The following is a 26,459-nucleotide window of genomic DNA, read 5'->3' on the forward strand; positions in this document are numbered from 1 at the left end:
GAGACTCATTTTAGCGATACAACCTATTAATTTCTAAAAGAACTTTAATCTAATAATATTGAAAAGTCAATGTGTGGTGTAATATTCAGTTTCTCAGAATCTTTCATAGCAAGCTAGCATTATATACTGGTTAGACTTACCTTTCTAAAATTCCCCCACTGGCCCTACAGTGAAATAAAAAAGAAAATAGTATTTGGTCTCCAACCCCACAAAAGGTGAGACAATCCTACAGAAATTATACCGTATTTTCTGCCTTATAAGACGTGCTCTTTATGCGAACTACAATCAAAGAAAATCACTCCACATCTTTCAATGACAAGGTCAATAATTGTCCACAAAAAGAGACTAAATGCAATGAACTTCTTTAGAAGGGAAGAATAATTGGTGCTTGGGCCTAATTTACTGAATTCTATTATAAATCACAATAATTTCCAATTAAGGCTACGGAAGGTGATGGAGTGAGGAATGTGGTTCAAACCCCCCCCTTACACTTGGGAAGGGAAGTTCAGGCTTCATTGAACCCCCCCAGAAAATAACTTTCAGCCCACAAACTTGATGAACTCTACCCCTAAGGTCAGCTACAAATAAGATGTCCTTTTTTTCCATGCCATCAAAGGGAAAGTCCAGACCCCAAATGAATCCACTCTAAATGAACTCATTATTCAAGAAATAATGATGGAGAAGCCTATGCTGTACCTTAAAAGAATCACCCACAAGTGAACTTCAAGTGCAAAATTCCACTGAGGAAAAAAACCATCTGACTTGACTAGGATTAGATCCTGGATCTCCTGAATTTGTGCAGGATGTTTTATCATTTGAACTACCATGTTATCTATTCCCTCCCTCTGCGGATTTGAAATATCTGGGTTACAATCCTGGTCAGGGCAAATGATTTTGGAATTTTCTCACTTCTAAATGATATCTTCCCCACAAGCCCCCAGAAACCATTCTCACTTTAGCTTACTCCCATTCCATTTCAGAGTAATAACTGTTTCTTAATAAAATTTTGAGACCGGCTACAGATATCACTCAAATACAAAGGCAATTGAAAGCATGATGATGTATTGTACCAGTCTATGCATTTAGTTTTTTTTTAATCATTTATAAAATCACCTCTCAGGATTTTCAAGGGTTAAGACTACCAAATACAAGGAATTTCGACCAAAATAAGGATGAAATTCTCATGCCTGTTAAGTCTTATAAGCCGGAAAATCCGGTTGCTATTACCAACCAACCAACCTAGTTCATATCCACTAAAAATATGTCTCACATCACTAAATTGAAAACATCAATGAAAAAGGAAACGGGCAATAATTTAAAGAGAAACAACAGCAAGCACAGTCAAAATCAAAATGCCATGCACCATTGTCATAGCTTAAATTCTGGTTGGACATGAGAATTAACATAAATATATTATCTAGACTCAGTCAAACTTACAGCTATGACTTTCATATTAATCCTCAATTAATTCCTGATGATAAGCACAATCATTTTTTCCTAAGCTTACACTTACCTGATAAAAATAATTTTGAGAAAAAATTATTTTACTTTAATTGCAATTTTTATACATGCTTAAACCTAACTTATGAGAAAGCTATGTTCCTAAGACAACAGTTAGTAAGTATTGGTACTGTAGTATACCTATTGGTATTTGAGACCAGTATATTTAGTTTCAGAATGCTATGCTAAGAACCAGAAAGATGCAGCTTTGTTTCAAATGGTGAAAAATGCTAATAAGAATCTCCATTTGAAACCATCATTTTCATCCAATTCAGAAGACAATTTCGGAATTGACAGGGCATGCCGGAAATAGCTTCTGTGACTTTCAATGCTAAGGAATTGTAGGCCAGAGGTATAAACTGTGTACTTGTGTAGCTGCTCATCTCTCCTAAGCAAGACAGCTTTGGACAGTGTCTGAGTTAACCATGAACCTTTGCAAGAGGTGACTATATATGCAGTTAGATATGCGTTAGAAAGTTATCATTGTACCACATATAAATCAGATTTATAACCAATGAAAAGCTCCACAGGTAAAATACAATATGCAGCCTTCTATGAAACATATATCATTTCAGAAAGAGCATAGCTACCGGATGCATTCAAACTTTACCCTAATTTTCTTTCACATAACTCTTCGATCAAAATTCAACTACATATGCTAAGTTTGAGTTTTGGAGGTAGCTTTAAACATAAATCACACATCTGCCTGATGCATAAAACAGATAACAAATAAAGATAGCCACCATTTACAAAGCCTCTGATTCACAAATTTAAGAATTTTGGGACCTCTAAATTTCATATTCATAGACACTAATGAATATGTGATAAGTAGTAGACACATTCCGCTACCCTCAAGGTCCGCTGAAAAATAAGCTCAAGGCAAAAAACTCGGGAAGTTTCCCCTCAGATTCAACCAACGAACATATTACACACCCAAATTATTCAAAGACAACGGCTCAGAATATGGCTCTTGATTAAAAAAGTTTCTTTTTAAACCTGTTAATATACTTACTTAGTTTCATCAACAATTTCAACCTCTTGCTGAGCAGTGATTGGAGTGTTAGAATGGCCAGCTGTTGGGTCATCATTGGCAAGCTCGCCATTGGTGGAGCTAACAACCTGAGGAATGAAAAGAATATTATGAAAATATATCAGTGTGAATCTAGTGATGGGTAAATTCCGATGCTCCCAATACCGATTCCGTCAATTCTGATGCCATAGGCTCCAAGAAAAATATCACATAATTCCAGGCAACAAGACAACCACATAAAAAATTAAATATGATTTGATGCTTTCCCAGTGAATAATGTGGGTAAACTCTTCTCGGGATTTCCACCAGGTTAAATTATCCATAACGCCCAATGTTTCAAGCTCCGACTCGGGGCTCATCCTCAAGGCTGAATGTTGTTTTATATGTCTGATAAATTAACTCAGTTGGAATCCTGAAAAGAGTTCCCACGTAAAAAATCATTACTCTGTGAAAGAATCAGTTAGCAAAAGCATCTCTCATATCATTGTAATGGCCTGAAATTCGGAGGCTATTCACAGAATATTTCGCGAAGGACAGGGCTATTTGCAAGGAGAAGGACAGTGCGCAAACAGCCCTGTTTGTCATAAAATAGGAGATCTGGGAGAATGAAGAAGGAAGGCGAGGACTGAACGGCTGGCAAAAAAGAGTAGCAACGAAATAAACACCATTAATTAGATTTTATTTATTCATTCATTAGAACACTTGCAGGTTCTAACCATGCAGAAGGGGGGCTTAGTTTAAAAGATAGATTTCCACAAAATACTTTGGCTTTTTGACCTTCTCTGCGTCATTCAAGAGACACTATATAAAGGTTAAAACTAGTAGAATAAAGTGGTCTTGTCTTTTGCTAGGTGGTTAGCCGTTGTTTGCGGTTGCTTCGTAGGCATTGATTGACAACAACTTGGGCAATTTTCTCACGGTAGCATCACTCTGCTGGACAGTACCCGCATCACAGGCCCTCTCATCTTTTGCTAACCAATTGTTAGATCTACCCTTCCTTGCTTTTCGAGCCCTCGTGGCGGGCCACCTATAGACGTAAATTCCGTAATTTCAAAATCTAGAATAAGCTTCCCTACCCCTCCGGGAACTGGGAAATTACATATGCCTAAACTTCAGCTAGGGGGAGATTTCGCCAGTCCGTTTGCATCCGTCGCTCCTCGCCGTGCGATCGAAAGGAAGAGTTCCTTTTCTTTTTGTTATAAGTCAAACCATGTAACATCATTGATACCTGACGCCAAGGGCAAGATCCCACGTAAAATTTATTTCTGGTTCGAGTCCCCACCTACGGTCCGGATCACGACATCATCACCAACTTTAATGGCTAAATTTCAGAACCGAAATTATGTAAAATTTAACGCCACTATCGGACTTACGGCATGGAAGAAACAATCACTGTGCTGATTCAAATGAGTTTTGTTTTAACGACTACGTGGCGCAAAAATTCAAATGACCGTGAGAAGCACGGTCGTATACAAATTTGTGGTTTTGAGTGTTACTGGAATCGAAATCGATTTTTCACCTCGGTATTAATTTTTGATCCTGATTCTTGTCGTAGAATCGAGGAATAGAACTGACCCATCACTAGTACAAACCAAGTGGAAACCCTCAATACAGCAACATAGAAAACAGAAATTCTGACATAATTTCATACTTAATTCTAACCACGTATTAGCACTTAATGATATTATTCCCTGATAAATATTTGTAGTGCTGATACCATCGTGGAAGGATATTCAAGATTTCCATGGGGTCAGGTACCCCGGTGATGATGGACGACTCATATATAGAAATGTTGGCCGTGATGGAGAACCTGACGTCGTGGAAATCCTGAATAACCTTCCATGATACAATACACTGAGAAAGCCTGCGATTATTCTGCTGATATTATATTTGAGAAAATAAAGTGCTAATCTATACCTGTTATCCTGCTTTGTTTTAAATATGCATATGCAAGATTCAATGTTTTAGTTTGATCATTCAGTAATAATTTCATTTTACCTTATAGTTTTATAATGACCCCCTTAGCAAATAATAGGGTGGACTATCAACAGTGGTGCATTCAGGACTTTTTTCTGGAGGGGCACAAGGCAAACAATCTTCTTATACTTAAGATTAAAAACAAGATACAACAATTACTGTACAAAATATTCTCTTTATTTTAACGTGAAAGTTATTAATATAAAATTAAATGACTGAGATTCCATAATACACGTAAACAAAACGAACGTAATGATAACCGTATAAAAAATTTTGTGTAATTTTAAGCATGTGGGGAGGGGGCACCCCTCTACCCCTGATAAATCTGCCAAGGACATTCATTATCATCCATGCCCTAGACAGTGAAAATTTCATGCAGGCAGAATGAGGTCATTCACATAGACCCTATATTACATTCAGTAAAAAAATTTGGTAGATGGAAGGCAAAAAAAAGCTATCACAACAAAAATCTTCCTCATTCGGCCATTCTCATCAGTACCTTGAAAGCCGAGGTATGCGGGTTGCGAGAATCCCTTGTTATGAAATTTTTTTATAAAATCATTTCCTAATCCGAAAAAATACATTTAGGAGCCACTAAATAACAGCACCTTCCATACAAGAAGACCAAATAGCTAAAGAAAGAGACTAAATAGTTTGGCCCGAAGAAAAATGCACAGAATATTTGTTCATGGAGTCAAATATGGGTTCCCTGGCAGGAAATGTACATCCTGAGGTAAAATTGGGCATTAAAATGTTAAAGTTTAAAATAAAAATTAATGCAAAATTTGTTGCCATTTTTCATAGGTTGGTGATGCCATGATGAGTTCAGGTTCATAACTTGCTCCAGGAAAACAGCTCATTTGAGGGAAGGAATGTCACAGGATTGTGAAAAACAACAAACAACTCGAATCCAAGGCAATGAGAAAATGCTGACTTATATGAAAATAGCATGTAGCAAAAGAGAGGAGGCTAGAACATACATTAAACTAGGAAAACAAAAGCTTTATTAGGTGAGTTTTGTTACCCTGGAAGCCAATAATGGCAGAGGAATCTACTTACAGCTGACAATACAATAATAGAAGTAAGGAAGCAATTCATCAGCTGCTACACATGGAGCAAATTTCTCTAAAGGAGTGAGGCTTGGACTTATACAACTACAGAGAAGTCAAAGAGTGAAGAAGAAATATGGTGCTATGTAAGGACGACTAAGATAAAATGGACCAACTGAGTATGAAATGAGGAAGTACTAAGAAGATTGGAAGAAAAGAGAAAGCTTAAAGCCCAAAGGAGAAGACGGGACAACTTAGTTGGCCACATTATGAGGAATGTTAACTTGATGAAAATAATCGTAGAAGGATAGGGACAGCCCCAAATGAATTTCTTAGGCAGATTATTTAGGATGTAAAAGAAAAGAAATATGCCACTATGAAATGGCTATCAGATCGGAGAGTGGAACCCAGAGCTAGGTCAAACCAATCTTAGGATCTTTGACTGAAGATTATAATGATTATAATAATAAAGACTATATAAGATTATAATGACGCCCAATTTTTTGACCCATCAAAGAGGTATCTGCAAAGTATACACTTGGACTGCCTGATCCTGACCCAGGCAACTTCCTCTGGGTCTCGAAGAATATATTTAACCCTCTTGTTTTTTAAGAATGGGCCTATTTACCAGGTTGCGTCCAAAACTCTATATTTCTTACTTCCTTCCTTAGATATCCACCTCAAATTTGTACCAAATATGTACTCGGTAACTTTCCAAACTTGAAAGCATTGGCATGTCATGGATTTTTTTTACACAGTGTTCCAAAGTGCTAATCAGTGCCTCATATAAATGTAGTCTCCTTTACAGTTGATCGAGAAGCAAATGTCCAAATGAATATAAAATAATAATAAAAATTCTTATCAACAATTTCGAAGCAATAGCTATTCCTATTTCTTATCTTGGATTTAAAGTATTAAAGCTACCATTTTATACTACATATATTTTTTGGGTTTTAAAGGCTACTTTGGCACCCCTTGGATTTTATGTTTGGGTGCCACTGTGCCCTTGGCACCCAAAGTAGACACCCCTGAGCTTGAAAGCTACTCATCTACTATCCTGATGGTCACCCAAGGAGAAGAAACAGACAAGAGGTAGAAGAGCTAACCTGAACTGATCCATGTCTGTCTGCAGGGGTCAAGTTTCCAATTGCATTGGTTGGCTGCTTCATTTCAGGCCATGATTTTCCAACCACACCACCAGGTGGCTACAGGTAAAATAGAAAACAAAATAAACTCATCTTAGGAAAGAGAACCGTGCAATTCAAATAAAATAAATAACACAATTACTCAATGATATTTCATACAAACTGTAAACCTTTTTGCTACAAAGTTGTTTCCTAGCACCGATCAAACTTATGTAAGCATGTATGTTTAAAAAAACTGGTTAGAAAACACCAGCTAAATAAAAATGATATCAAAAATTTCTAAATAAGTCTATGAATAAACTACCAGTCATGTAAAGACACCTTAGAATTGTTGATGTTGAAATAATTACTTGTAATTTTCCACGATTATAAAATTTATTACAACCTCGGTTTCAATGTTACGACATCATCTTTAAGGTGGAGACCCTGAAGATGATGTACCAAATAACATTAAAACCTAGGTCCCATTAAATTTTATAACCGTGGAAAATTGCGAGTAATTATTTCAACATCGGAAAACCCCACTCCATCACGCTTGAATCTTTGGATTTTATAAAATTGCAGACTTATGACTACTTTGTGTAAAGCTTACATTTAAATGTGCTGAATGAAAAGGCCAAACTCGTGAGAAAGCATCATCATGTTTCCCACTATCCATACGTTTCAAGTGTTCTTGACATCTCTTTTACAGACATTATGTATGAATTTATTAATAATCTACGTTATCAAACTAAAAGGATCAAGAAAATTCATCAATTTTGATAGCTTAAGCAAATTTACTGCAAAATTTTAATCAATAAATATGCTTCTGTAGTTATTATTGACAAAATTAGTAAGACAGGGATCATTTGGTATTAAAAAGTCATTTTAGTATTTACGATAGTACTTTCCCCATAATTTTCCACGTAAAAATAAAAATAACATTTGCACTTGAGTCTCTGTCACAGGCTTCACACAATTTTCCTTCTTGCCACTTGAACTTCAATGATTTAAAACCAAACTGGTTCCTTAGAAAGGCAGTAATATTCTTCCATTCTACATCATGATCCTTTTTATTTCATCTTCTGATACAACTCTATCAACTTAATTTAATTTGACGAACATAATCAGGATGACTGAGCTTTACTTGAATCCAGCATAATGTCTCTAGGAAAAAAAGATCATTCCAAACAGTTGAAATTTCAAATGAAGAAGAATTTAAAATGCAAAATAAAAACAATAAAATGATTCCATACTTACATTTTATGCAGAATTTGTGAAATCATATTCCACTAACTTTATTAGACTTTGCAACATCGAGCAGGTGGCCAAACTTAATCGATAAATTTACTCTTAAAAAACTCAGTCAAAATTACACAGATACTTGAGAATTGACACAAATGGGCTTACATATGAGAACACTATGATTATTTCCATTATGAAAAAAAACTCCTTGTAAATGCTCTCGAAAAAACAAAACTATTATCAAAGTGAAAATTCACTACACCCAAGAACATATAATGATTCTGATTCCAAATCTAATTGCAAAAAAATGAAAAGGTTTAAGGATACAAATAACAATGAACCAAAATCAACTGAGAGTTACTCAAATTTTAGGTAGTTTAACAGGACTTTTATTAAATTATAGGACTAAATTAATAACAAAGGCATGGAAACGTACAAAATATTTTCATTCCGAGGTCACAAGTTGTAACTGGGGTTTTCAGGTAATCTTTCAATCCATTAGCCCTAATTCAATACAGCAGAATATCCTAGCAGCAAAATTTTAGATTGACTTAGTTAATCATTTGTCAAGAATCACTGATTTATCGAGGCTTTGTAGCTGCAAAATTGACAGATTTCAAATTTCATGATGCATTTTGAAATATCATAAGAATCTATTTAAAAACTTAGTGAGTCCTTGGTATGCAAAAATTAAAAATATGCACTTTCATGGTGAAAATAAGAATGGCAAGGAGCAAAAGTTGAATGCAATTCATTCTTATCATTTTGGCTGCAACATACGTGGTTCATGCAGCCAATGAATCTTGCAGTGAGGCGTCCAAGACGACGTAGAGAGATTATTGTTCCCTGTTTATCAATATGAATGCCAGCTATAATACCCTTTGGAGACACTTTAAAAAGAATCTATCACACAATATGAATCAAAGTTAACTTTAAAGATGACTTCCATGGAACATTTTTTTGGTACACTATAAAATGAATTAAATTAGCCATAAAGTACTGAGTATGCTACTAGGTTATAGAACATGCAGAGTAATGAACATGAACACGAAAAAATCATTTTGTACATTTGGTGGGACATACTATTGTATTAAGATAAAGTTAAAAGTACCTTGGCAGCTGTAGGATGTCTGTCCCTATTCGGTGACATCACTATCTCATGAGTTGTTTGTAAGGAGCCAACAGGAGTAGACTGAAAATATAGGACAAAAATGATCAGAAGAATATTTTTACATGGTGATGTGCAAAGACATTGTGATGATGATAATTAAACACATTAGGTAAGAACTGAAAACAAATCTTGTAATAAAAAAACACTAATTATAACAAGCAGGTGGTGGATTTATGCACTAGCTTTGAAGCCACAGATTTAACTTCCCTTTCAACACTATAAAACTAAAAGCAAAATCAGTATTATTCACTTCAGAAAAATTAATATAAGATAAAAAAATGCATCTCTCACCGAGAATTGAAGATAAAGAAACATTCCTGAAGCTTCAAAATGAAGCACAAACCATTTTTTTTATGTCTATGATAATTTTGTTTTTCTAGCCCAACAGACTCGGATATACTAATAAGTTGGCATCAAAAGAAATTCAAAACATCAATGCTACTAAAAATAAATGTCACACATGATATAAAAATAATTAAAATGATTTCACAAAATGAAAAAATAATGTAAATTGTAATGTCTTCAATGACAGCCGAGACTGAAAAGCTGAATGTAGAAGTGAAAAAATTCATGGATCAATTTCAAAGACAACATGTACAAAAAAACTGCAAAAATATCACCAACCTTATCAGATTTGGTTTTCCCAACATGCGATGGAGGAGCATTCCTTATTTGTCGAAGAACATGAAAGTTAGGCGGCTAGTGGCAAAAGCAGCATGCAAGACAAGTAAACATGCAGATATTTTTAAACATCACGACAGAATTTAGAGAGAACGACCAGATCGACAACACCAGAGCTACACTCAAACATACACACACAAAAAAAAGGATCTCATGCATATACACACACACTTACTCAACAAACACACATCAGGTTGGCTACCTATATTATTTCAATTACTCAGATCTGGATCACTCATTGACTCATGAATTTGACAGGTGGACAAGAAAATAGTCTTCCAGCAAAAAGTTCAAAAAAGAAATAAAATATCACGACTTTACTATAACACAGGCAAACCTAGGTAGTTTCTCAGCATGCCTAAAATGTCAAAGGCCATTACTGTCCATTTCGATGACTTGGTGGCTGATAATTTGTCCTTTGTCATCAATACACGCTTAATCTCACAGTAGGGGATACTTGCCGAATAGGCAAGATAGGGGAGGAACAAATATGAGATAAGGGAGGGAAAAATACTTAATTAATTCTCATTGCCATTCATCGTCATATCGCCAAAACACAAGTTAGAACCGTTAAAGCAGAATGTTAATCAGAGAATGGAAAGATTGAATACAATATTTTCTGGAGCTCCCTTTTTTCAAAGAGGAGGGTCCTGATATAAGATTCCCAGTGAGGGGAACCTCTCTAAGATAGGTAGTCAATTCCATGGACCATGAATAAAAAATTAACTGTATTCAATCAATTTTGCCATATAGAAGGGCTCGAAATCCAGAATCAGAATTAACTCCTACAAAATAAACTTTCAAGATACTATGGTCATAGAATTCATCCCTTTGACTAATGGAAGCTATATTTTTTAAGTATTGCCAAATGATCCTATGCTCATGACAACCTCCTCACAACAGAGGCAATTCCAACGACCCGGTAACAAGGCTTGATTCCACCAAAGTCCCTCTTTTCCAAATACGGAACCATTAATACATGCACATGAGATTAAGCAAACAAAACAGAAATGATTTTCAGACAGTAAACATCCTCATGACCTTCAGAAACAAGTTCAAGACATTGCCAATTAGCAAGGCACAAAATTGTCTAAGATTATACTAAATGAAATGGAAGGAGAAATTCCCAAGTCAAATCACAAATAAGTGTGTATAGCAATATCCCAGATCTTTCAAGGAGGGGTAGCAGCCATGTAAACTCCGATCATGATGCATGCAAACACATCCAACCAACACAAAAAGGTTTCCTTTTATTTTTCAGGATAAATAACGGGCATGCATAATGTTAATTTTTCCAAAATGTATTTTTCCATGTACAGGCTAGAAAATTGTGTAAATCTATACACCCCCAATGTAAATTGAGACTGAGATTTCGAAATGAAATAATTTTTAAGCAGGACAATAGTCACATAAGCAAGCATATCCTCGGACAACATGCTTCAAGGTTAAAATATTCAAGTAATTTGCTTTAGCCAAAAAAGTAAATGAACCGGGTACTTTTTCCATCTAGAAATTACCATTGTTTTTCCCGTCCAATCGAATTCCCCGTCATCCACGTAGCCTTTTTTCTCAAACAATTCCTTGAAGATTTTTCGAAGGTACTCATAATCTGGTGTTTCGAAGAAGTCTAGTCGCCTCACATATCGCAGGTATGTTGCCATTTCCTCTGCAAATAAGGATAAGATAAAGTTTTACACAAATTTTATTGGTAAGTAAACTGAAATGTAATTACAGAAAATATAGAATTTATAAGAGTGAATATTACAATGATATTGAATAAGATGTTCATTTTTTTGTCAGGCCATTCATTCTTGCCACATTTTCACCAATGGGTATATTCCAAATTCAATAAAACAAGCTAAGCCATTTATGCTCATGTATTTCAAAATAAAATCATTCCCCTCATAGCCAGATTACATGTGAATTTACAGCTACAAAGATTATTTTACAAATGTGCATTTTTAAGATAAGACTTCATTTAGTTCCTATTCCATAATACTTTTTAAATTTTGTTAGATATATGAAACTGTATACTATGCAGATATGGTAATTAAATCATGATGTCTCATGAAAGACTTGGCACAGGAACTGTTGGTCCACAGAATGCTCATAGACTTCATTCAGTGCCCAAGTGAAATAGGTTTACAATTACAGACAATGTAGATTTGGATAAAAATATGACCACCAACTTTATTGGCTGTGAAGATATATATCGAAAACATTGATCTCTTGCACAGCAATGTTAATGTTCATTTGACTAGAAGTGTTAGGTACAGAAGTCACTGGCAGCATTCAATAAATTATCAATGAGTTGTCCTTCTTTTTGAGACGCATGCAATTATGTTAAATAATCATTAGCTTTCTTGGCAAATACCATTGAAGAAATTTTCTCTGGTTTTGCACCAGGTAAGGCTGTTTCAGGCCAACGTTTCAAAGAGAAACTCCCTCATCATTTTCAGTCAATCTTAGCCCGGATGACGATGAGGGAGTCTCTCATCGAAACGTTGGCCTTAAACAGCCTTATATGGTGCCAAACCCAGGAAGATTTCATCAGCATGCAATGATCTTTATTCCATGAATGACATAAACCAAATGTTCACGGTATGAGGTTGGAGTGAGGGCATTTGCCATCATCATTTTTTAAATAGCAATCTACTAACCTGGATGACCCTCACAGAGGATTTCAATAGGAGTGGCACGCTTGGTGTCCCCAATTTTTTGGTACCTCTCTTTCAGTGTATCAGCCTTCAGACCCTGCCATGGCAAACTCCCTCGAAGAAAATACATAAACATATGACCCAGGGCCTCCAGATCATCCCTACGGCTTTGCTCTATGGAAGGATAGAATAAAAAGGAAAGATTAATACAAGAACATATAAATACAGAGAAGTAACAAGGAATATGCTTTGCGGGGGGAGGGAGGGGGAGATGGGATGGCCTAGGGTGGCAACCCCCCTCTTCCCTTCAGACCACAGGGGTCTGGGAACATTCTTGAAATATGACATACCTGGGAATACATTTTACATCATTTTGGCCCTAAAAATTTAGCTTTAAGCAGATGCAATTATTATATGTCAAAACTAGACAATAGTTTTCAATATTTTTTTTTTTAATTCTCCAAGGTTTTGGGGTGAATTTATCCCCTCATCCCCCCATTGTTATGCCACTGATACAGAGAATTTTCAAGAACTCCCATGAAACAGAAAAAAAACAAGAGTGGTTTTTAGAAAAACACTCGGACAACTTTTAAATACAGGCAGAAAAAGTGAATTGAAATCTGCATCAATGGCACTAACATGAGGATTCATTAAATTGATGTATCACACTCCAAAGACATGGGTGTCAATATGGCAGCGAAGAGCCTCTAAATAAGCAACGAACCAAGTGTATAGCAAAAAGATTGACGGATATTATTTTGTATAAAAAAGAGAGCTCACAAATGACGTTGAAATTAACACAAAATCTTTAAGATTGATTAATCTATTTCAAATTTTAAACTATACTTATTTCTGTTAAACAAATACACACTACATCATGGTTAAGAAAGATCAACTGTATGAAAGTATGATTGATGACGATATTATGAAGTAAAACTATAAGACACATCTCACATACAATGATAACTATCATGTACCATTATAAAAAGAAAAAAAAACACAAATGACACTATTAAAAATTACAACTTAAGCAATAATAAGGTATTCATTGTTTAAGGGAACTCATGAAGATAACAATGAAAGTTGCAAAAAATGACTGAGGGATTGAAAAATTTATAAGACATATAAATTACTAATTAAAATATTAAATAACAAGATGGTTAATCATTTTGGAAAACTTCAAGCCAATATTTTGTTCCCATTCATTGCAAAATGTTACATCCATAAGTGAGGCATTATTGTGGTACATGAATAAAATGAAGAAGAGAATTCCTGTAAAAATTTCCATTAACTCAATTTCTATATGCCAGTTTGTTTCTTTTCTATAACAGTCAGATTAATTGAAGCACATAACTCACCTTTTCCTAAATGTGTGTTAATACTCATGTACCTAGCAGTTCCCGTGAGACTTTTATGTTCCCGGTATGGAATATGTTTGTTGGTTTCTAGATCTATGTACTCCTTCGCTAAACCAAAATCTGCAAAGAGAAATAGTAAGTTAGCCAATAAAAATTAAGAGATGGAAAATTTATAAGCAGTGCTTGATTCAAATTGAATACTGACCAATTATATGAATGACTTTATCCTTCTTGGTGGTGCTCCTTCCTATGAGAAAATTTTCAGGCTTCACATCCCTATAGATGAGGTGTCTTGAATGAACGTATTCTATCCTATGGAGCTGGAGCAATTAAAACGAAAAAAAAAACATGTAGTTACAAGTATACAAATACATAACTATGCTTTATTCTCATTTATTTATATATTTTACAATTTTAATTTTGCATAGAATTTGGCAAATAATGACCAGATTGAAGCAGTTGAAGTTAAAAGTCAATAATTAAGAGGTTGTTTTATGATCAGTTGCACAATGCAATACATATTTAAAGCAGAGCATGCTGCTGCAATTCTTGGATGAAAAAATGCAAAACTCACACAAAAATGGCTAATGTGTCAAAGATAGGTTCAAAGTGAAGACTTTAACATCCATTTTGACAAGGTAACTGGAGTCAAAATTACCAAATATTTTTGTGCAACATTAAATTCCACAAAGTAATTGTAAATCATGACAGAATAAGACAAATCACAATGGATATCAAATTTTACAAGCCAAGACAAGGATTTATCAACATTTTGTTTTTGAATCAAATGGTAATACATAATAATTTGGCATAAAAAATTAAGGCAAATGCTATAAATTTGTATTATTTGAGAATGAGTAAAATATTTCGTGTATATTTAAATCCAAACAACGCCTTAACTGAAATAACCCTAAAAATAGAAATAAGCCAAATTTTCAATAAATTCTAACCTTCTTTTTAAGGAAATAGCTTCAGAAAGCCTGGCTTTTACAAGGATTCTTTCTCAGGATTGGGATTTGCCCTTACTGGAATTTAGAACTAAGAATTTGCATAGGTTATGTCCTCATCATTTTTTTTGGATTAAAGGAATGCATTGGTCAAAAAAGGACTCCAATAAATTCAAAGGTTTATTTTCTGTTTCATGAAAGTGCCCATTCATGAAAGATACCAGCTCCTCGGAAAATCTCCGCTGATGAAACCCATGCAAACTATCCTCTATTTCTATTCTAGCCAGTTATTGACCTAACTTAACTCCCCTATTCACTAGCGCCAGTGGTGGATTCTGAGAGTGGCTAAGGGTTATCCAATTTACCCTAGATAGAATGGCAATTTTGTTGTAATTGCCAGATGATGATACGCTGTATCGAAACCGGTCGCAATATATTTTATTTTGTGAAACAGCTAAGTGTTTTCTTAACCTTTGTGCATCATGAAGGAGTTTCACCATGTTACGCCAACCACCATCGCATTTTTCAGTTATTGAATATAAAAAGGAGAGGAGCTAAAACTGATAAAAAATTATGCTTTGGATCTTTTAAAATAAAGAATAAAAACGTATATAATACATTATAGAAACTTACCACGAGGTAAAATATACAAAATGTGCATAAACATAACTTAATTCTTGGGAAAATTAGTAATGAGACAACCTTAAAGTGTTACAAGCTTAGAAATTCTCAAAATTTTCGTAACTTCCCAGACTACTGATGGGAGGCTATCCAGGATTTATTCCTTGGGGGGGCACAAACAAGGCCGTATCCAGTATTTTATTCTGGGGGGGAGGGGGCAAGGATACCTCGTAATACAAAACGAACGCAATGATAATGGGACCATATTAAAAATCTTGCATGTTTTTTAAGGCTCTGGGGGGGGGGGGGGGGGGGGGCATGTGCCACCGTGCCCCCCCCCCCCCTATATCCGCCTATGGAGGCTATCCTGCAGGACCCCAAACCACCTCCCCCTCCCTTTGTCCCTATCCTGGATCAGCCACTGACGTAGTTTACAACTGGCTATAATTACCATTCAAATAATAAAAAATCAGGACGCGGAAGCAATAAAATTCGCTCCTATTCATATATACTATATGGTCAATGCATATAAATGCCGAAGGGTAGTCAGCCGAACAAACCACGGTACGCCCGTTACCCGGTCCACCAGGGAAGACTTCGTTTGGCTCCCATGAGCCCTATTTAGCGAACACAAGGCGAGAGGGAAAGTGGAGTCTGGTCGCCTCGATGCCGTGGGGACACGATTCCCGCCCTCGTATTCGTCAATGCAATGGCCGGGCGTGGGAAGGCGGAAGATGAGCGGGGAAGAATCGCTCGAGAGAATTCCGCGGTCGCCCAAACAAGGATGGCATCAACACGCACACCGCGCTTCCGAGTCCACCCCACTCACGAGGTCCTCAGCTAAACGTTTTACTCCATCGAGGGGCATGGTCCGAAAAACTAATCACACGCCATTTTCATGCAAATGTACTCTCCTAACTGCATCACATCAACAAACGGACAAAAAATAGGCAATCCGCAAGGATACTTTATATTTTCATTTATAAGTGCACCACCGAAGACAGCACCATTGGCCTTATATATCGGGGTTTATAACTTAACAAGTTAACGTTCACGAACATCCATGCCCTGAATATGGGCAACCTTCATAGGCGAGACTAGAACCCGCGACCTCTTGCGTGGCAGGCAAGGACTTTACCCCGCCGCCTCCGAGGTCAATAACCAAGATATTACCAAAATATTGGCAGAAAACAGACATGTTTTTTAAATTTGTCCGTTTTCTGCTAATATTCAGGACGAGAATGCACAGTTACGTGCATTAGACAAGCACACGGCCCGCCGCTTCGGCAGCTCTGGTCTTCGAGCAAAGAATGGGGAAGAAGGCAGGACATTTGGTGACGCATGGCGGCTGCGACAGGAAGCGAGGTAACGACTTTGCAACAAAAGGGCCGCCGCAATACGACCTCACCCGACGAAAAGATAGGGCACGAGATACGCATCTTACACGGCCACACACGAGAAGGGTTTACGTGAGAGTTGAAAGGGGAGGGGTGAAATGTGGAACGCAGTGAGGGGCCTGTAATCCGCAACGCATGCTAATAGCATTTTCACTCGGGACGACTAAAGCTGAAGTTGATGACTCAAGGGAAACTTGGAAGCCCAATTGTTGACGTGTATCCTCTTTCCGCACGGGGGGAATGGAATTAAAATCCCGGTTTATCATTGTCATGAGAACTCTAAAGGTGAAGGTAGGTTTCCATGGAACGAATCTTCGCCCTTCAAATGCTGAATACACTCCTTCAATAAGGGATAAAACTAATAACTCTTTTTCCATCCATAAACCGCGTTCTCTTCTTTTACCTCCCTACTTCCTTAATACCCAACTATTGTTTCCAGTATCCTCTCTTCCATTATTACACTCTCAATCCTAACCGTCTCTTTTGACTGTAAGCTGAAGGCTACCAAAAATTCTAGTACATTCTTCATTTACTAATATACATCCTAATCGACGGAAGGCATATTGATTTTTCAATTCCTACCGAGCGAATTAAGGGCTCAAAGACAGGTAACATAAACTTATGCATGCTTGGAGCGTTCACCACTACCAGCAGGGATATTTAAAAACACTACCTTCGAGACAAAAATAAGGATTCGTGATCGGGATATCCTTCGCACGAGGAGCGCGAACCACAAAATAAAAGCATTACCACGCAAAAGAAAAAGCACAAATATAATTTCTACGCACTTGACTAGGACGTTGGTACTTAAACACTTATTAGAAAAATTGGCAATAGGAATTTGGACGCGGTTTCTTTCCCTCATGAATTCCATTTGCGGTAAGTTGTCAACAGACGTGTTGCATTGGAGTGGGAACAACCGAGAGAGCTCTCGAGCTGATACTTGGACACCTCTTGTCGGGTTTCAACTTCTGAGTTGGTAGCATTAAGGGCGAAGGGAGGAGATCGCCCTCCCGTCATCCCCTTTTATCACTCACCATACCGGATCAATTCGACCACAGGGAAAGCACCGAGAGCCATGCGGTCGATGAAGGTGTTACGCTGGCACTAAACATCAACAGCTGCCTATAAACATCACGCGGAGGGGTTCGTGGAAGGGGGTGTGGAAAAGTTATGCCTCGTTCGCAATACTCAAGCTCTAACTTTGATTTATTGCAATAACTTGTACGAACAAAAGTGTGCATGGGGCCAGCAGATTCAGGCGAGATATTGAGGAAGTTCTAGTATGATTTAAGGAAGCATATACACTCAATATTTATTTAAACACCTGGTGCGCATTGAGTAATATGTAGGCAAGTGCACTGGTTTATCGATAAATGCATAGTATACATGATACGGCCCAAATTTAGACGCATCGGTGTCACCTTTACCAGCAGGTGAACGTCAAAAAGGGTTTTTTGAAGTGTTGCTTCAGTTAAAAATGCTTTCCTAAGGGTATATTTATAAAATAAATCAATTTAATTAAATTTATTAAAAGCTAAATAAATTTCCTAAGGACTTTGTAGTAAAATATTTTCTAATTAACCATAGAATACAGTTACTCTGCCACCCAATACCAAAGATCCCTTGTTCGCACATTCGGAAACTTTAGATAAAATAGGTTCGAAATTACATGGTCACTTTACTTCTGAAAATGGACAAAGCGAGATTTGCAATTTGATGATTTAACTTCACATACTTTTAAAAATAATTAACTTCAATATAACTAATTAAGGTAATAACCATTATTAGGTCTCCATCATTTATTCTGTATACTACGATTCTCCCCATTTATATTACAATTCGTACACTCATTTCTCTCTCTGTATTTTCTACTGAAGCCTAAAATCGTGAGGACATATACTCCGATATTAATTTATAATAGTCTCCGTACAGGCTAAATTTCTAACGTCTCAATTCACATGACGGATTAAGAGCATTACATGAAAACATCATTATCGCCTATTCAGTATCATGGTTTGTATTTTAATTTCATTATAAAGTCCCTCCCTATAACCCGTTTAAAGTATTGCACTCTCAAGCCTTAAAAAAATACAGTTAAGTGTAAATAGTCTGGCTTCCCCAAACGGATTGCGTGACGGAACCAGGTGCTGTGGGACCAGCGGAGGTTAACGATTTCATTTTTACCGCAACGCAGGAAGACTCGTCAATATTCCAACACGACCACGGACAACTCTAACGACTCCCTTTTGAACGTAAAAACCGCGGATTTGAGGGAGAAAAATCATGAAAAGATTCCAGAACCCTTGGGGAAAAAAAGGGGTTTTACAACTAATGAAGGTAATATTATCTAATTAGGATGTTATAACTACTGCATGAATCACTTACTACGCTAACTTTTCGTTTTTATATCACTATCTGGAGGTTTCATTTGCGTGGCAGCAGGTTGGTGTCCTATAGTAGCAATCTCCTATTTTCTGGTCTGACCGCGTGTCGTTGTCCTGAGTGCTTGACCCGTGTCCGGCGAACGAGCACGTTTCTGATTGAGGCTAAGATGAGCGTGGAATCATCCCGTGCCACACACCCTGGAGGAAGTGTGCAAGGGACCTCGTACGTGCAGATCCTTTTCGGGAAAAATCACATCGATTTCGGTAACCTAGGAGAAACGAGGATATGTTTTTGACCTCCGCGACAAAATTTTTACGAACGCTTCCCCCGATAGTGCTTCTCATCTCAACGCAGCCCCTATCTTAATAAATATCGAAGTTAAAAAGATAAAGTAGATAAATTGTAAATCAAAATTAATAAATTCTGATATAATTGGAGATATTAATATTATTAATTAATTACTATCCCATTTCTCCAAAAAATGGACTCGTGATAACCATAAGGGCATAACCATATGAACTTTTACATTTTCGCTAATACATTCCCACGAAATACAATTTTACAATAAAAAGTACATTTCAAATTAGGTGACCTATTTTTTATTGGTTAATTACAAAATGTTTTGTTCTTGTTTCTTCGCTCTTTTCTTTGTATTCTAGTTATGCGCGCGCGTACGGGATACGGCCGGGAGTGTGATCCAACGAGGGCAAGATCGTACAAATCATTTAAAAACACTAAGGCCCAGCGCACACGGAGCGACTATTTTGAGACCACAGTTGGGAATCAGTTGCTTCTGCAACCAGTTTGCAACTGAAACAAAACTTCTGTCCGCACACGGGTGTAATGACAAAGGGCTGGTTGTGAATCAGTTTCGTCCATTGTGCAATCAGTGAAGTGTTTACGTAGTGCGGTACGTGTTGTTTTTTAGCCCTTGCCTTGGCCGTCAGCGCTTACTAACACTGAGTCAGGAGAAGAAGAGGCTGTGAACTATTATCAATACCAAAGACGTTAAATAGTTTGTACTTGATCAGGACTTCATGCTTCTCTACTGCCCCAACAAGCTTCATGTTGAGTTCTTGATCATTCATTTTGAGATCGGAACTATACGGCCGTCAAAATATCACCAAAACACCACGTGGTCTCGTGCAACTGAAGTCTGCAACGCAACTGCAACCGCGGGCCCACGGTTGCATGTGACTGGTTTCGGACTGTTTTGAGATAGTCAAAAACCAGTCGCGTCGTGTGCGCCTCCCCACTCAAATACATTGTCGAGATCACAAAACAGTTGCGCGCGTAACTGGTTTGCAACGGTAGTTGTAAAACAGTCACACCGTGTGCGCTGGGCCTTAGTCACTACAAAATATATCGGCAACCACGGACAACTTTCCATTTGCCGAAAATACTGCAACATTTTACTACTACAGCAAATCACTGTCCGTGAGGATGTGCAGGACCTTAAACCTCCAAGCGTCAGTTGGTGTGTGTCTTTGGAACGTGACGGACATACTGGACAGCATAGCCATTTACATTGTCTTATTAAGACTGTAGACTATAGGTTTTTAAGTGACTTAGAGGATTATTTAAACATTGTGTTTGACAGTCAATTTTTATTGGATTCGCAAAAAGTGAGGAGTGAAAGGAGTTGTTTGAAGTATATTTCTAAAGAAGATTGTGATTCATTAACGAATGTGAGTGTTTATAAGTTAAATTGTTTTTTTTTCTGCTAACGAGAGTCATGAAGATTTAAATGGCCCGACGATAGAATGTAACGAAGCATTTTTTTCATTTCTTTAGAAACCAATAAAGATAGAGTTAGGATATAAAAATACGTATCTTCCGTTTGCTCATCAATGCCTTGTTCTAAAGGCCGTTTTACACGGGGCACGTCATTGCGCAGGTCAGCACTAAAAAATTGTTGAAATGAGAATGCGAGCAAGGAATTAGGGCTGTTTCGCATCCACGCATGTGTTATCGCAATTCACAGCTTTACACGATGCAATTTTGATTGTGCCTTCTTAAGAACATCAGATTTCGCATTGACGTGCCCCGTGTGAAATGGTCTCGAGCCTTTAACAAATCTCTTTCACGGAACTGGTCTACAAAGTATACCTCAAGCAAAGGGGCAGATTCAGCATCAAATTTGGGAGACGTGCCGTACCCTGGGTCTGGGAAGTATGGAATATCCGCCGGAAGAGAGGGGCGTTCTCGTGTGTAAAATTTTTACGCATTTTGGAGCCTAAACTTTCATTTTTATTCCTCACTCAGATGAAACGTAGAGTAGACACTTAAGGATACAAACACAAATAAAATAACAAATATTTATGAATATGGATAAAATTTGGGGGATATGACCCCTGCGTCCTCCCCCCTAAATCTGCCCCTGCTCAAGAATTTAAGAAAAAACGATGTACTGCGACCTCGTCTCCCCACTTCGTCACACGGACCTTGGTCCCGTCAACAACACCCTAAGATGCCACATAACTTCTCGCATAAACTTGAGGCGATTCTACGTGACTGGCTCTCAGATGAGCTTCCTGTTTCCCGGCTAAATAACCACGTTGAGGATGAAACTCATGCCTTAGTTTCCACATAAAATGTAGGCTTTACAAAGAAATTTCATATGAAGCAAATAACGTGGTACCAGGAACGTATGCCATAGCGAAACGAACGTGATAGCGAAAATTGTAGCTGTAAAATTCTATCTAAACCATACATTTGTTCATGATCGTTTCAATATCGAGTCAATCTTATCCAGACCAAGCATAATTTTACACGTCTGATGCATGCAGTTTGAACTACGAGCATGCCTGCATCAATTTTCGGATTTTCTAGGAACATTTTCCTAATTCCAGACTATTCCCGTGTCTCCGGTTCTTTCCAGACCCGTTGCAACTCCATCAAATAATTGGGAACTTATTTCAACAGTCGGCGAAATGCTTAAATGTAGATGCGTTTCGTAAACAGGGCGAGGAATATGAAATGGTGATTGGTCAGAAAAAGACCGAAGTCATACAGTTTCGTGAAGCTTTGAAAGAAATCTGGTGCCCATTAGCCGACGATTCTACACTAAAAATAAATGCAGATAGTAACAAACTTACGCAGGAGGAACAGTTTCACTACTTGGGCAACATTTTCGAGTAAAATAGAACAGCGGTATGGATGTAAGGGAGGTTAACATAGGAGGCGTTGAAGAATACGAAAGATGTGATGATAGGCTCGTTGTGTAAGGTAGTGAAGAAAAGAAAAGTGATATGGAGTGCTACGCTCTATGGTACGGAAACGTGGTTACTTAGGAAGGAGGACGAGAAAAGGCAGGAATATATTCGATATAAGGCTATGGAAAAGAAGGTAACTTATACAGAGAGTAAATGAATCGAAGAAGTGGTACACATGGTGAGAAGGTAAACTTTTTAAGGAGATACTGAAGAGACAAGAGTTGTGGATGGAGCCGAGTATTAGGCGGGGAGGGGATACTGAAAACCGAGTGAAAAGGCAAAATGTTAGGTAAACGGGAAGGGTGGAGGATGAGAATATGACTCACAGAAAGCAGGTAATATGCCGTGTAATTAATTAAATAATGAAGTTTAACGTAAAAGGGGGTACAGGGCGCAAAATATTCCATGCAAACATACCTTTAACGGAATATTACTTAAATCACGCATCCCTTTCAGAATACCGCCGTGAAGAACTTTTAGTTCACTATTAATCAGGGATGGAAAGTGAAATGAAACGAAAATTTTTCGATCCCAAAAGTTTAGTGGAGGGGAATAAGAGAGAACAGTTTCGACCCATTACATTTGACAGATGTGTACAGAGCTTAAAAATCGAATGGCCAGTTGGCGTTCACCGTTCACCTGTTATTTATTACAGTGTTCTACCGATTAAGGTAGGTTTCCATGGAGTACTAAAGAAGTGATCTGGGGGCCTCCCTTTCCTTCCAGCGCTACCTTTTTCAATTCACTGTAAGGCCTACTCCCTTTCAATCTATCTAAAAATCCTATTCTTTTCCTTCCCCTCCCTCGTAGTGGTAAAAATATGAGAGCCCCATGGATCTAAAGGTGGCAGGCCGAACCTCTACTTCATTCAACCATACTTCGTACTCGGTGAGTGCGTCGAAACTAAACCGTTCGAAGGTGAAGCACGTGGTCTCTCCAGAGCGAAACATTACCAGTGTTTCGTTTCGTCACAGAGTTTTAGTTTAGTTTCCACCCGAAGTAGTTCTGACTCCGATTTCGTTTCGACCCTGAGTTTAGCTCCCTGGGTTTATTTCTTTTTAATTCCGTTTCTACATTTCGCTCCCGGGAATGAAACTATTGAAATTTAACTGGTTTTGACTACCGTTTAGTTTCTATTACCATCCCTACTATTAATTCTCTCAAGAGTTACGGAAGAGACGACGCAGAGAGAGAACGTCGATTGGCGTTCTCAAGGAAGTTTATTTCTCAAGGCTGCCGTCACAGAGCCCACTGGGAGATGCCGAACGATTGAAAAGCTACCTGGATCAGCGTGGGAGTCCAGACACGGAATGTTTATAGCTCCAACGCTGCCTCCCTTCCCCACCTCGTCTTATTTACGAGGCTGCTGACCTGCACACAGTTTGCAAATCCACGCTATCTTCAAGGCCATCGCCAATCCTTTAAAAACTCGCACCGCTACCGAAGTCCACCGAAATGGGAAGGAGGAATGAGCTCTCGACAGCATCCAGGGGGAAAGGTGAGGGGCGTTAAAAGGTGATCCAGATGAATAGCCACAGCCGTAATCATCACTAAAGACTTGACGTGAGGGAGCCTCAACAACGATCCCTAAGGGAATGCTTCACTCCTACACTGAACATGCAGTCGGTTTGAAACATGAGGGACCCTCAGAGGATGAAGGAAGATTTTAAAGATGCCGCCTTTTCAAAGAAATTTATCGAACAAGAAGGATATACTAGGCCAGGTCTGGAGTAATAGTCGAAGGCTGATCACTTAACGATTGGCTGTTGTTTGAATAAAAAAATGCGGGCGCTGAAGGAGGTGGCCAGTGAAAAGAGGTAGCATTTACATTCATCATACGGAAAATAAGCTCATTTCAGGGGAAAAGAGTTCACTGAATAGAAGTGGCCGCTAGGGTGGGTTAGGATTAGGTGGGTAGGTGGAGTAGGCTTGATGCTCGAGTTATTTAATGATTTTTCCGGGTATTCTTCCGCGTTTATCCATTTTGTAGGACACATTTTATCAATTTATCCACGGCGGAAGAATACCCGGAAAATCACTAAATATCATCATACTATCCGCGGAAGCCTACTTGGAAACTTGACGCTCGAGTATCTACCTGCTTACTTAAATACCTTTACACCGGTACAAGGGCAGATCCTGGATTTTTTCTAGGGGGTGGAGGGAGGGACAAGGGTCTGATAGGCGAACGGTCCTCTTATATTTGGGATTAAGAGCAAATTTGTTGTTGTTATTATTACTATTACGTGTTGCTGCAAGTAGGCTATTGCCTGGTGGCACCATTAGATTTACACACCTGAATAACAAATCTACCTATGTAATAACAAAGAAACAAAAAAGACACCTATAATAAAAAATAATACATTAATTCTAATAGCATACCACTAACAATTGAACATTGACCCAAATAAGCCAATGTAAAACACTCCATAAAATACATTAATTTTAAGATCATACAACAACCAAATAAATGTTGGCCCAATTAACCCACAGCAATTACTGTACGAAATATACTTTTTATTTTAATATCAAAGTATAGATATGAAAATATACATATGAAATAACGACAGTTTTCTTCCATAATTCCTTTAGATAGCCAATGTTTTTTTATTACTAACTCGCGAACAATAGCGGATAAATCATTGCGGATTATTTTAATCGTTCTCTCTGTCGCCTTAATGATTTTCCGACTATCGCGTCATACCATCTCAGTTTGCTACCTTCTTTTATTTTACTTTACTAGAGATATAACTTTTGACGCCTGAATATTCGTGCGAAATGAAAGCTTTTCAAGTATCCTTCACATTTAACTATATAGCTGATTAAACAAGACGATACGAACGTAATGATAACGGGACCGTAATAAAATCTTGCCTATTTTTTTAAGCGTCTGGAGAGGGGGCACGCGTCCCCACATAAATACGCTTATGTTCCGGTACATTTGGCACTCTCCGAGGCCTTGTGGCTCCGCTGTGATCAATCGTGGGACGCTATCTGTTCTGGATTACGTCACGAGCGCACGGGAGTCGCTGCGGTCGCAGAACGACTAGTAGGCGTGCTCGGAGAGCGACACGCAAATCGGAGCAATCCTTTAATCTAGGCGACCCCGAGTACGCCGAGCCAAATACGGCCAGCGGCGACCACTCGAGGACGGGTCGAAAAGCTCCTTACTAAAGAGGGAATCATTCAGCGAACGGGAGGAGAGGCGAAGCAACAACTGTGCAGACCTCGGAAAAACTGTTGGGGTTTCCATCGCCTTGCGGTCGCCAGCGCAGGAATTAAAACCACGAGCATTGTGGGAAAGCAAATGGGCAGATGCGCAATTTTTAATCCGGAGGGAACTCGGGATTTCGAAGCAAGCATTCAGCAGCACACGGATGCTCCTACAACTGATCCACAAAATCGAATTTATGCATAAAGAGATCAATAAAATTACTAAATCACAGACGAAAACATGTAAGAGTATAATCAATGACAAATGATACGTGAATGAGCCATAACTTACTTTTAAAGAAAGGATCAATCAAACCAGGGGCGCATATAAGAGGGCTTTTAAGGGGACATAATATAGGGTAAAATGTATAAAGGCAAGTCCACAGGAAAACTAAATTCCCTTTCATTTCGAACATATATTCGTCCATGAAAATCATCATAAGCCATATTTTAAAATTTAAGCTAGAAGTGAGCTGATAAAACGACGCGCATATTAACTAAATAAACTTGTTCTTGGTCTAAAAATTTAAGTGCTAAACAACAAAGAATTAATGGAGGAACAAACAAAATTACTACTTGGAGTACTCGTAAGTTAGTATGAACTGATACTTCAACAAAATAATGAACGAGTTTATATAAAAAGCTTTTGAATCTATGGTTAGCTAACACTAGAAGTAAGACTTGAAAAATCCAATTTATCACAAATTTTACGCTGAAAGATTTTCTTTTACTTATCATTCTAAGTACGGAGCTTGAGAATGGGCCATGGCATGAAGTTATGTTACTTCAGTAATTTTGAAATAATCGTATTACAATCAGATTTTATTACTCTTCCAACTCTAAAAGCGACGGATGTCCATAACCTTTTATAACAGGCATCCGAGAG

At 37.8% G+C, this 26,459-nt stretch overlaps 1 protein-coding gene across 4 annotated transcripts in view; it reads right to left on the minus strand.

Annotated features, from left to right (window-relative positions):
- LOC124166370 (casein kinase I) overlaps window positions 1–26,459 on the minus strand; it is a 230,067-nt gene that overhangs the window by 5,479 nt on the left and 198,129 nt on the right. The window contains exons 5-13 of one of the 4 annotated variants that reach the window (XM_046543863.1): window positions 13,998–14,112; window positions 13,793–13,912; window positions 12,438–12,608; window positions 11,295–11,443; window positions 9,721–9,795; window positions 9,037–9,117; window positions 6,663–6,761; window positions 2,513–2,619; window positions 141–164 (exon numbers count right to left, since the gene is read on the minus strand). In XM_046543863.1, the coding sequence (XP_046399819.1) occupies window positions 141–164; window positions 2,513–2,619; window positions 6,663–6,761; window positions 9,037–9,117; window positions 9,721–9,795; window positions 11,295–11,443; window positions 12,438–12,608; window positions 13,793–13,912; window positions 13,998–14,112 (941 nt within the window). Of the gene's footprint in view, window positions 1–140; window positions 165–2,508; window positions 2,620–6,662; window positions 6,762–6,786; window positions 7,848–9,036; window positions 9,118–9,720; window positions 9,796–11,294; window positions 11,444–12,437; window positions 12,609–13,792; window positions 13,913–13,997; window positions 14,113–26,459 lie in introns of those variants that run through there. The other 3 variants (XM_046543864.1, XM_046543866.1, XM_046543865.1) reach the window with 3 other exon arrangements.

The sequence above is a fragment of the Ischnura elegans genome, chromosome 10 (assembly GCF_921293095.1).
Source record: "Ischnura elegans chromosome 10, ioIscEleg1.1, whole genome shotgun sequence".
NCBI classification, from domain to species: Eukaryota; Metazoa; Arthropoda; class Insecta; order Odonata; family Coenagrionidae; genus Ischnura; species Ischnura elegans.